Raw genomic sequence first — 10,979 nt, forward strand, 5'->3', positions numbered from 1 at the left:
ATAAAATTGTGAGGTACAAAGCACGACTAGTTGCACAAGATTTCATTCAACGACCAGACGTTGATTACGAAGAAACCTATTCCCTAGTCATGGGTGATATTATCTTTAGATATTTGATCTCAAGGACACTCAACATAGAGTTAAAAATGAAACTGATGGATGTTGTGACCGCATATTTTTATGGGAACCTTGATTTGAATATTTATATGAATGTACCTAAAGGAATACCATAGCCAAATCAGGATAAAAGAAATAGACACCTTTATAGCATACAATTAAAAAAATCATTATATGAGTTGAAACAACTAGGTAGAATGTGATACAATCATTTGAGTGAATTTATCGGAAAACGAGACTACACAAATAACACGGATTGTCCTTGTGTATTCATAAGAAGGCCCTAGAATGGTTTTCGCATAATATCTGTATACATGGATGATCTGAGTATCATCGGTACAGAAGAAAAAAAAAGGAAGCAAGTTCATACTTGAAGTCTGAATTTAAAAAGAAAGATGTGGATAAAACTAAGTTTTGCTTAAGCCTGCAGCTAGAGTATATGATAGATGAAATTTTAGTAAAAAATCAAACTACACTCAGAAGATGTTAGAGTGATTTAGTTTTGAAAAATCATTTACCGCTAAAACCCCCATGGTCGGAAGGTCGTTGCAATAGGTGCGCTGATGTATCTGACTAATTGCACTAGGCTAGACATAGCGTTTGTAGTAAAACTACTTGCACGATACAATGCAGAGCTCACTAAAAAATATTAAAAATACGTGAAGAATATTCAATATTACTTGCAAGGTAGCAAAGATCCGAATTTGTTCTACAGAAAGAATCAGGACCTTCTGGTTAGATATGTGATACTGAGTATCTATTAGACCCGCATACAGTGAAATCACAGACCGACTATGTTTTCTTATATAGTAAAACTAACGTATCCTATAAATCGTCAAAGCAAAGTTTTATTTTGTGTGATTGTTCATTATTGAATAGCAGAGAAAACCTTTTCCATACATTATATCTCGCTTTATATAATTATTTATTTTTAAAATCTCTAAACTACACTTGATAGCACACGATATCAGAGGTTCCTTAACACTCATGACCCCTATGTGGTCGCGCTGGGAAGTGTGGGGGCCTCACCTTGCATCACCCGAGCCAGGTAATGAGATTTGTCAACCAATCACAGCCCTGAAGGTATCCTTTTCATCTTCTTCCCATTTACCACCCTCAGCTTAGGTTAATGCCACTGACAACCGGGTACGTCGTTAGGAGACGTTCCAACACCCCGAACCCCAAAAATGGAAACCCCAGGTTCGAATCCCTTCTCGTCTCCTCTCTATCCTTTATTCCTCCCGTTTAAACGAACCGCAGAATCGCATTCCCATCCGCCGTATTTAGCTGAAAGCAGCGGCACCAAATCCGATTCCTGGAAACCCTCCCGCCACCTCTAAAACCCGAGCCCAAAACCCCGAAAAAACCCTAACCCTAAAAGCCGCCGCCACCCGCGCACCCCTTTTTCCGCGCGGCCCGTGCGGTCGGTTTCGTTCAAACGCAAACCCAATTTTTCGCGAGCGCGCGCGAGCGGGTTGGGGCGAGAGGCGGAGGCGGAGGAGGAGATGGCTCCGTTCGGTGACGGCGGCGGCGGGGAGCACGCGGAGGAGGGCTGGGACGCGCGGCGAGGGTGGGACCCGTTGCGCAGCGGCAGCGCGCCGCCGACAATGGAGGGGAGCGCGGCGGCGGCGGAGGGGCTGTTCGGCGGCGATGGGGCGTCGTTCTTCTCAGGGATGGACGGGCTCGGGCTCGGCGCGAGGCTCGACGAGGTCAGCAGGCAGCGCGGGGCCGCCGCGCAGGTGAGGGTTCTAATCGAGGTTGTGGGTTTGTTCATATGTAGATTCGATCGGTTGGTGTGGGTTTGGTTTTGAGATTTCTGCTTCGGTGAGGTTGCTCTAGTCTTATAGATCGTTGTGACATTATAGAGATTACATATGCAGGTGTGAGTTGCTTCTTGGGTTATTTATATTTTTTTTAGTTCTGTTCTTTGATGGGTGGGTTCGGATTGGGGGTTTTACGGATTTAAATCGAATTGTTAGGGTCTGTGTGCGCAACGAAGTTGGCTGAAACGTGAAAGTATTCACCTTCATCGCTTTTTTGGTTTCCAATACTGAACATGTATGTAGTTTTACGGTGTAGGTGAGCCTCGTCCCGTCAGTTCTTGCATGTGTTGTTTTTTTTTTGTCTTTTAGATGCTTGGATGAAGTGATGTCTGATCAGGAGCGTTGTTATCTTCGATGCGATCTGTGTGACTTTATCATGTTTGGCTTATGTTGTTGCTTTAGGATTTCCGTTGCAAATTCTTCTGTTGAGTATCCGAGAACTGCAATGATTCGATCTAAGGTCATGTTGCTAAAATTTTGTTTTTTCTTTCTTGTAAAATTTGGGTTTGCCTGAGACGCGTTGGCATGAGATACTTGAGTATACATAAATCAGTATTAGAGAGATTGGAAGCCGCATGTTGCTCATAATGTTTTCTATTATCTAGATTGTCGTCACCTAAGAATTGTGTTTTCTGTGTCCACTTGCCATGTCCAGAACTTCAGATGGTGGATTATAACTCACCGAGATATGTGTTGTAATTAATTTTAGGAAAAAAATCTCTTCCATGTTGCAAGAGATGCGCTTTTTCATCTGGTTGGACAATTATGGTTCTTAATGTGGCTTTACACTAGTAGATACCTGTTTGTCTGTCTTCATTTTTAGAAACTGATTATTTTGCGTAAGACACGGAGATTGAGTGGGAGATACAACGGGAGAGGAGAGTGGGGTGGCGTCTGGTTTGTTGGTGTTTGGTCTATGGAGCAAGAAATAAGGGTAGGGGTATGGGCCCAAACGGAAGGCCCAAATTGTTCTTTTCCTATTTTATGCTACTTTTTTATTCGTGACGAATTTGTTGCTTTTTAAGACAATTGGTTGCCTAATTGCTCAATAAGCATCGTCACACATGGGAAGTGACTTACCTTGCCACCCTGGCAAGGACACTCAGTTGTTTATTGTTCGTGCTTCTTTAAGGCTTTACACCAGTACTAACCCACGCATGGAGACAATTTTATGTTGCATAATGCAGGAAGGAAATCACTTGCAAGTTCCGTATTGCTTTTAACTGAACTTCCATTCTACATGCAAATTTTTGCAATTGTCGTGGTGTGGCCATGCAGCTGACCCGGTCAATATTATGTTTGTGTACTTTTATTATTTTATTTGTACCCAAAAATGTTTTTAGTGCCTCCTATCTCTTCCATGGTTTGGATTTTTTTGGACACCTCGGTTGTTTTTATTTTTCTTTGCAAATTGTTGGAAAAAGCTTTGGTTCTATTCAGGTTTGCCAATCACACCCCAGGTGATACAACAATTTACCACTATAGCTTTTTCAATATGTATGCATTCATAATAACTTTGGGCCTTCTTTTTTTCTTTCTTTCTTTCTTTTTTTTTTTTGCTTCAGGAGCATTTTGGTAATTCTGCATCATTATCTGTGGGACCACCGGGCCTCCTGCTTAATGGTACGGGAGAGTTGGATGAATGGCAATTTGGACCGAGCAGAGTTCATAGTGTTGGTGCAACCACGAACTACACTGCATTTGATATGGGCTCCCTTTGGACAGATGTGGAAATGGACAGTGCTGAATTTCGCAGGCATGTCCAGAACCGTTTCGTGTCGAACATGGAAAAGATGAATCCTTATGGCAGTAGGGACCTTAATGCTTCCTATGTCTCTGATTCTGATCTTTCAGATGCTTTATCTGGATTGAGGCTGTCTAATGCTGCAGTAATGGATGAAAGGAATCATGAGGAAGAGTTACTAGATGAAATACTCAAACGTCGAAGAGATTTCTCCACTAAGATTGGTGATGATAACCGATCTGCTTTGGCTGCTAATGATTTTTGCACACCTAGGTCTGAGCGTTTCAATGTGCGTCCGCTGCCAATATGTGGAGATGGTATTTTACGCAGGCAGACCAGTACATTAGATGGTTCCAATGCTTCAAGGATTAGTCGCCATCACATCAAGGATGCCGATCACTTATCTGTTGCTGAACAGCTTGCTATGATGCGATCGGGCAACTTGCACAGAGAGGCCAATCTTTTTCGCAATGCAACTATGACAAATATGATCAACCCCAGGAGCAATAGATACAACAGCATTACAGACTTGGATTTGGTTAGGAATCAAAAGGCATTCCGTGAGGATCTTTATGCTCATCAATATCTGCAGGGTGATAGTCTCTTTCAACCAGCATCTGGCCTCTCATATAACGATAGCAGGTTCTATCATGATGAGCCTTGTTTTCCCTATTCAAGAATGCAAAGATCAGGATCCCATTTTCGTCCAAACTCAGGGACCATTCCATCTCATGGTGATCGGCAATCACAGTTCTTCCCTTTCAATAAAAAGGCGACTGGTAGAAATACGGGACCACATGTCTATCATGATAGCACAGTAGCAAACTACCTGGAAGTGCTATCTTTGGATAATGCAGATAGAAATGGGGCTGATTCAGTGGAGTTGGTTGATGTAGTGGGCCGCGTAAAGGAAGTTAGGCAAGCCTTCTCTTTCATTCTGCAGTTAATGTTTTCCCATTCAAGTTCTCTTCATTTCATTAATTTCTAATCTAATGCAGTATGGATCAATATGGAAGCCGGTTTATTCAACAAAAACTAGAAAATGCATCAGGCGATGACAGGGAGGAAATCTTCCCAGAGATATTATCCAATGCAATTGCACTAACAACTGATGTTTTTGGCAATTATGTGATCCAAAAGGTATATCTAACTGTCCTAGTTCAATTATTTGTACTTCTTGGGTAATCCTGATATTTGGAATGTTGTTCACAGTTTTTTGAGTTCGCTACAGAAAGCCAGTTAATCCAATTAGCAGATCAACTCAAAAGTCACATTTTGGAACTCAGCCTCCAGATGTATGGTTGCAGAGTAGTTCAGAAGGTCAGTTCAATGTTAAAGGTTTTGTATATATTACATTGCTATGCTTCACAGCTGTGATCTAAACATGTAACCATTCCAAACTCTGTGCTTTTTGTGAAATACTGTGAATGTCATGAAGCCCTATTCTGTTGGTTATACTAGCAACCTGTGCAGGCATGGGCAACATGTTTTGCATTGCCTGCAAGGGCTGCTTTCAAATATAAGTCCGGATTTTGAAAAAAAAAAATCATAATTTCATTTTTCTTGTTCCAAAACTTGCAGGTTTACCATTTTTCTCTGAATTTTGATATATATAAAATTTCATTATATTTTGCAGTTATTAATTCTACTTTTTGCGCACTCATATATATATATATACACACTCTTTATTCTACTCCCTGCGCTAAAAATAGCTATTTAACACCCCAACCCCGTCGACATGTCCTGCACCTATAAAAAATATCCCGCAACCGTAAATTCCAATTTATCGAGACCGTAAAATGCGTATGACCATAAAAACCATTCTGCAACCGTAAATTCCAATTTATCGAGACCGTAAAATGCGTATAACCATAAATACTATTCCACAATGGTAAATTCCAATTTATCGAGACCGTAAAATGTGTATGACCGTAAAAACCATTCCGCAACCATTAAAAACTGGCTTCTGTAATCGCAAAAAAGACTATTGACAATAAAAATTGTGTAGTTTTTATTGTCAAGAGTCGTTTTTACAGTCACACGCATTTTACGGTCTCGATATATTGGAATTTACGGTTGCAGGATGTTTTTTACGGGTGTGGGACTGGTTGACAGGGTTGGTTTGTTGGGGTGTTAAATATAGGTATTTTATAGTCTCGATAAATTGGAATTTACGGTTGCGGAATGGTTTTTATGGTCATACGTATTTTACGGTCTCGATAAATTGGAAATTATAGTTGCGGGACCGGTTGATGGGGTTGGGTTGTTGGGGGTGTTAAATAGCTATTTTTAGCGCAACGCTAAGAATAGCAGTGCCCTATATATATATATATATATATAATTAGAACTAAATCTTAAAATTATGTCCATCCAAATGATTGTGTTCATAGGTATGAACTTAAAAAAATTGAACCAAAACATAATGCTATAAATTGCTAACTATTTTGTTTACAATTACTATTTTTTTAAGCCTCAACACTCGGGTACAAGCTGTAGTATCTGAATGCACGTTCAAACGCACACCACACCCTACACGCACATCCACACACACCCTAAGGTGCACGCTAGACCTACAATCTATTCTCACACATGCCTATTGAAGAGATTCACGAAGCCTCAGGCTTCGCAAGCGACAAGCATGTCACCCTCCCATTGTGGACCACAGGTGCTTGAGGCTGTTCGGAAGTTTATTTTGTTTACAATTACTGTTGGACATCTTGAAGATCTTATTTAAGATATTCAAACTCATATATCTGTATTTTGTAATTTTGGTAAGCCCCAAAGATGTGGTTTCATCCAGGTATGTAGCACAATGCATGTACCAATTCTGAGTTAAATATATCAAGTCCACAGTCATCCGATCAATACCAATTTTGAAATAACTAGCACTAATCTGCAACTGACATATGCACACATGCATGTTTTGCATAAGATTGCCCATATGAAAGGGAGGATTTGCTTGACTGCATTTGTATAAAAGGGTCGGCAGGCTGGGTGAGCTGCTCACCTTGGTGGAGCTGGGCGGTGCTTGACGACATTGCAATTAATCCAGAAACTTTTGCCAAATTTCCTTTTATTTTTCCCAATTAATGTGGAGTTTTTTAGCTTGTTCTCTTGTAGATTAATGTTAGGGCTTCTAGAGGAGTGTCCAAATGTTATATACATAGGTTTTATGCAATTAACCAAAGTAATGTTGGAACTGCTTGCTTGTTCTTTCCCAGGATTGTTGTGGGGCCGCCCTCTTAAGGAGCCTCCAATCAGTATAGGTGTAGAACATAGATAAATAGATCTGATCTGATTTCAGTATGATTTATTGCATTTAATGTAATGCACGAAGGCTGCCAGTTACGCTAATGATTTATTTGTTACAGTTCTTTTGCAATAGTTCCTTTTTAGATTGCTTTGTTTCTTAAACCGTAAGAAATGAAACTGTTTCTTTGGATCTTAATATGGGTCATGATCCTGTTTTGGATGCATCCAGTGTTTATACATTGAATGCTCCTTGTGCACCAAATTTTGGTGTATGTGTGTAGCTATTATAGGTTATATAAGGTACATAAGTCATTTCCATATGTTGGCCTGCCAAAGGTCAACATAGCTATCACTTATGGGTTCAAATTTCTGTGATTGGTGTGAGTTTTGAGTCATGTGTATTTCATTTTTTACACGCTGCATATTTAATTTGGGAATAGCAAACAGTATTTTTTTGTTTTTTTGGCCAGTCTTTTATGTGTCATGATTTTTGATTATCCACTCCCCCCCCCCCCCCCCTGTTCTGCAATGCTACTTTGTTTTGGTGCTATTGCAATTTCTAATGAACCATTAACTCTAGTAGCGATTCCCATGGTGGTTCTGTGCCTCCTAAGTTAATTCCATGGCCAGATTCTCAGACAGCCCCCGCATTTCATCTGTCGTTGAATTGTTATGGATGTTTTAGTGTCAACAATGACAGTTTTTTCTTGGAGAGAATGGTTCTCTCTGATTTATGTCCCTCATTACTGATCTATCATCGGAAAATCCAATGATTAATCTAGCGGAGCGCGAGTTGGCTTCAGGCCTGCTTGGTTTGAGGATTGGCTTCACTTTAGGATGGGTCGGTCCATCATGGGTGACATGACCTCATTTCTCATCTTCTGTTGACATTGTGGCCATGTGGAATGGCATGGTGATGGCCAACTCATACATTTCTCAACCTGAAATAAGGAGGTTATGTTTAGGTCTTGCAGTTGTGATTGCATGCCATTCATTACTCCTTTTGTGGTGCTTTACTGATGAGTGTCCAGTTTACTAGGACAATATGAACTTCTGATGGAGGTTAATATAATTATTTTGTAATCCTGTGGGAATTTGTTAGTGAATTTACATACACACGAAAGAAACCATTTAAAATTATTCTTGGAGCTCTCAGCTTGGGGCTACATTACCAACATGGTTATCATTCCCAATTCAATTTATATTAACTCTTGACTAGCCATCTTATGAGTTACCACCACACATGCTTGAATCTCATTCTTCCCATCTAAGGGTAAATATCATTTGGTTAAATTGTTGTCATCCTTTTTAATCCAATAATTTAGGGTCGGATGGATTTCGATGGGCTTAAATTCTTCTGTTGACCCCGCACACTTCCAATGAAATTTGATATATCTCGTTGGTGCTTTCATGGAATAAATTCTAATGTCCAAAATTTGGCAGGTTTTGGAGGTAGTTGATATGGATCGGAAGATAGATATTGTTCATGAGCTTAAGAATTTTGTTCTCAAATGTATTGCTGATCAGAATGGTAACCATGTAATTCAAAAATGCATTGAGTGTGTTCCTGAAGATCGCATTCCGTTTGTCATAGAGCCTATTCTTTCACAAATCTTTGTTCTTTGTACCCATCAATATGGCTGCAGAGTTATTCAGGTACATAATGCACCATTCTGTTTGTTACAAGGTGTTACATTCCCTGTAGTAACTAGTAACCTGAACTTTTCAGAGACTTTTGGAGCATTGCCATGATCCAGCGACTCAAAGTGCTATCATGGATGAAATTGTGCAACACACCTTCCGTTTGACAGATGATAAATTTGGGAACTATGTTGTTCAAGTATGTTAATTCGTTCTATTTATGTATGTGTTTATTGGAATAGTTGAACTTTCTGTTTCCGTGGTACATTGACCCAAGCACTTTGGCATCCCACTAGTATATAATATTGTTAACAAAATGATTAAATTAGTCATTTTGCAATTAGACTTTGAATGACCCTGATGGTTTGACCAATTGACGCAATGTGGATTTTTTGAACATTGATCAGCTTGGAGGGTAATTGTTGAAGAGTTTGTAAAAGATATTATAAGTGTGCAACCTTGGTTTAACTTACTGTTGGATTCTGGTTGGTTGCTTGTCTTTACTGGTCATACTGGTATCGCAGAGTTAGTACTAGTTGTATAGGTGGTGGAGCTCACTGTAAAATCTATTAGCAATCGGGAGTCCTAAGAATTCTAACTTCGTCTTGATGATTAGTTCTGTTGATTGTTTACACTTCATATGTTATGACATTGGAGCATACTGAAGCTATTTTTTTTCTGTTGCTTGTACTTTTGTATCTTAACGCCTTTGCCTCTGTTGTACTTGCTTGGTTTTTGATGAACCCTTTTTAAACATTCGTTAGCATGTGCTGCAACACGGGAAGCCAGAAGAGCGTTCATCCATTATTCAGAAGCTCTCTGGACAAGTGGTGATCTTGAGCAAGCAGAAATTTGCTTCTAATGTCATTGAGAAATGTTTGGCTTTTGGAACTCCTGAAGAACGTGATGGCCTTATTGGAGAGATCATTTCTTCTAGTCAAACATTTCAGGTTTGTCCTATTTCCCCCTAAGCTGGTACATCACAGTATTTCTTAGACAAACCATTCCACCTTTTATGACTATTTATTTATTTGAAGTGGTGATACACTAAGACTATATATGCGTATTTTTAGCTGGCCCCTGTATTCCTTTTTAAAAACACTTAAAGATTGTTAATGTGTTCTGGGTGGTCAACAAGTTGCTAGACTTTCTTCAATGTGACACTTGTTCTGTGTGCATACACCTGGTTCTTGGTTTTAATCTGTTAGAACGTGTATGCTATGCTCTTTTTTGAGTAGTGTAACAAATTTGATTGTGCACTTAAATTTTGGAGCTATCACGATACAGTTTCTTTATTCATTAATTATGACTGCCCATATGTCCTGCAGGAATTGATGAAAGATCAGTTTGGTAACTACGTTGTACAGAGAGTCCTTCAGACTTGTGATGACAAGTACCTAGAGATGATCCTTAAAAGCATCAAGTTGCACTTGAATGAGCTGAAGAATTACACATATGGGAAGCATATTGTTGCACGTGTTGAGAAGCTAATTGTTACAGGAGGTACGTAGGCAACAAATTTGTGTATCACATATAAAGAATGTGATAACTCTTCCCGGGACCAGATGCCTTCCAATTTCTAAAATTTATATTTGATTTCAGAAAAACGAGCAAGGTTGGCGTCCATGAATTGCCTACATCAGCAATCACCGAACTGTACAGATGTTGACGCTAATCCTTTTTAAGCATTGGCCTCAATACAAGCATCAGGTGGCACAAGAAATGTGGAGGTTTCGTTCTGATACATTGTGTGATATGGTACTTACAGAGAATCGAGGAGTTATGTGGCCTGTATATAATCAGGTGTTTTCAGGTACTCGGGTAGTTAGATGAGGATTAGGTTTCTGGCACTGTAAATCCTTTTGGCCATGTACAAGTTTACAGTGGATATATAGATGTACATTGTGCTGGGGCGTTAGTTTTCGGTAGATGAGCGTCAGTATGTGAAGCGTTCTGTGTAATATATTTGCGTTTCTGAAGTGGGCAGAATTCCGTTGCAAAATCTTTTGAGCTCCAGTTTTGTTGGTCCACAGCAATGTTTATTGTATGGTTGCTTCTGGTCTTTCGTTGGTAATGCGGATTTTGTGCCGTGGGAGACCTAAACCCTAACGTCAGTATGTTTCCTCTCGATTCACTAAAACATCTTTGGCCGTACTGACGTGATACATTGAGATCTCCAAGAAAGTGACCCAGCAGGTGGTGATCCATCCCTGATCGTTGGGTGCCCAGAAGGTTGCCATGAGTAGATTTTGCGACCATGTGACGGTTATTCCAGGTGTCAAAAAGGAGGTTCTGTGCTGGCTCTGCAGAACAGCACGGACAGGCACTTAGGGCTGTTGGGATTCGGACCAGTGCGCACCGCTGAACTGTCGGCGTGCCAAATTCTTGGAAAAGGATCCAGC

General features: G+C 40.1%; 1 protein-coding gene across 2 annotated transcripts; it reads left to right on the forward strand.

Annotated features, from left to right (window-relative positions):
- Window positions 1-1,341: 1,341 nt before the first annotated feature.
- Window positions 1,342-10,639, forward strand: LOC133888589 (pumilio homolog 3-like). Of its 2 annotated transcripts, none has more exons than XM_062328886.1 (9): window positions 1,342-1,856; window positions 3,506-4,602; window positions 4,683-4,824; window positions 4,897-5,004; window positions 8,380-8,592; window positions 8,666-8,776; window positions 9,342-9,527; window positions 9,906-10,080; window positions 10,180-10,639. In XM_062328886.1, exons 1-9 carry the CDS (start codon window positions 1,623-1,625, stop codon window positions 10,260-10,262), a joined length of 2,349 nt encoding a protein of 782 aa, XP_062184870.1. In that variant the 5' UTR covers window positions 1,342-1,622; the 3' UTR covers window positions 10,263-10,639. The 2 variants fall into 2 exon arrangements, with proteins under 2 accessions (XP_062184870.1, XP_062184871.1); XM_062328887.1 differs by lacking the exon at window positions 1,342-1,856 and adding an exon at window positions 1,863-3,400.
- Window positions 10,640-10,979: the final 340 nt, after the last annotated feature.

Source organism: Phragmites australis, chromosome 13 (assembly GCF_958298935.1).
Source record: "Phragmites australis chromosome 13, lpPhrAust1.1, whole genome shotgun sequence".
In the NCBI taxonomy this organism is placed as follows: domain Eukaryota; kingdom Viridiplantae; phylum Streptophyta; class Magnoliopsida; order Poales; family Poaceae; genus Phragmites; species Phragmites australis.

What these genes read in the sequence shown, in the direction of transcription:
- LOC133888589 (XM_062328886.1), top strand. Translation starts at nt 1,623, where the DNA reads ATGGCTCCGTTCGGTGACGGCGGCGGCGGGGAGCACGCGGAGGAGGGC. An exon ending in AGCGCGGGGCCGCCGCGCAG is followed by an intron (nt 1,857 to 3,505) that starts GTGAGGGTTCTA and finishes TTTTTGCTTCAG; the next exon opens with GAGCATTTTGGTAATTCTGC. An exon ending in CTTCTAGTCAAACATTTCAG is followed by an intron (nt 9,528 to 9,905) that starts GTTTGTCCTATT and finishes TATGTCCTGCAG; the next exon opens with GAATTGATGAAAGATCAGTT.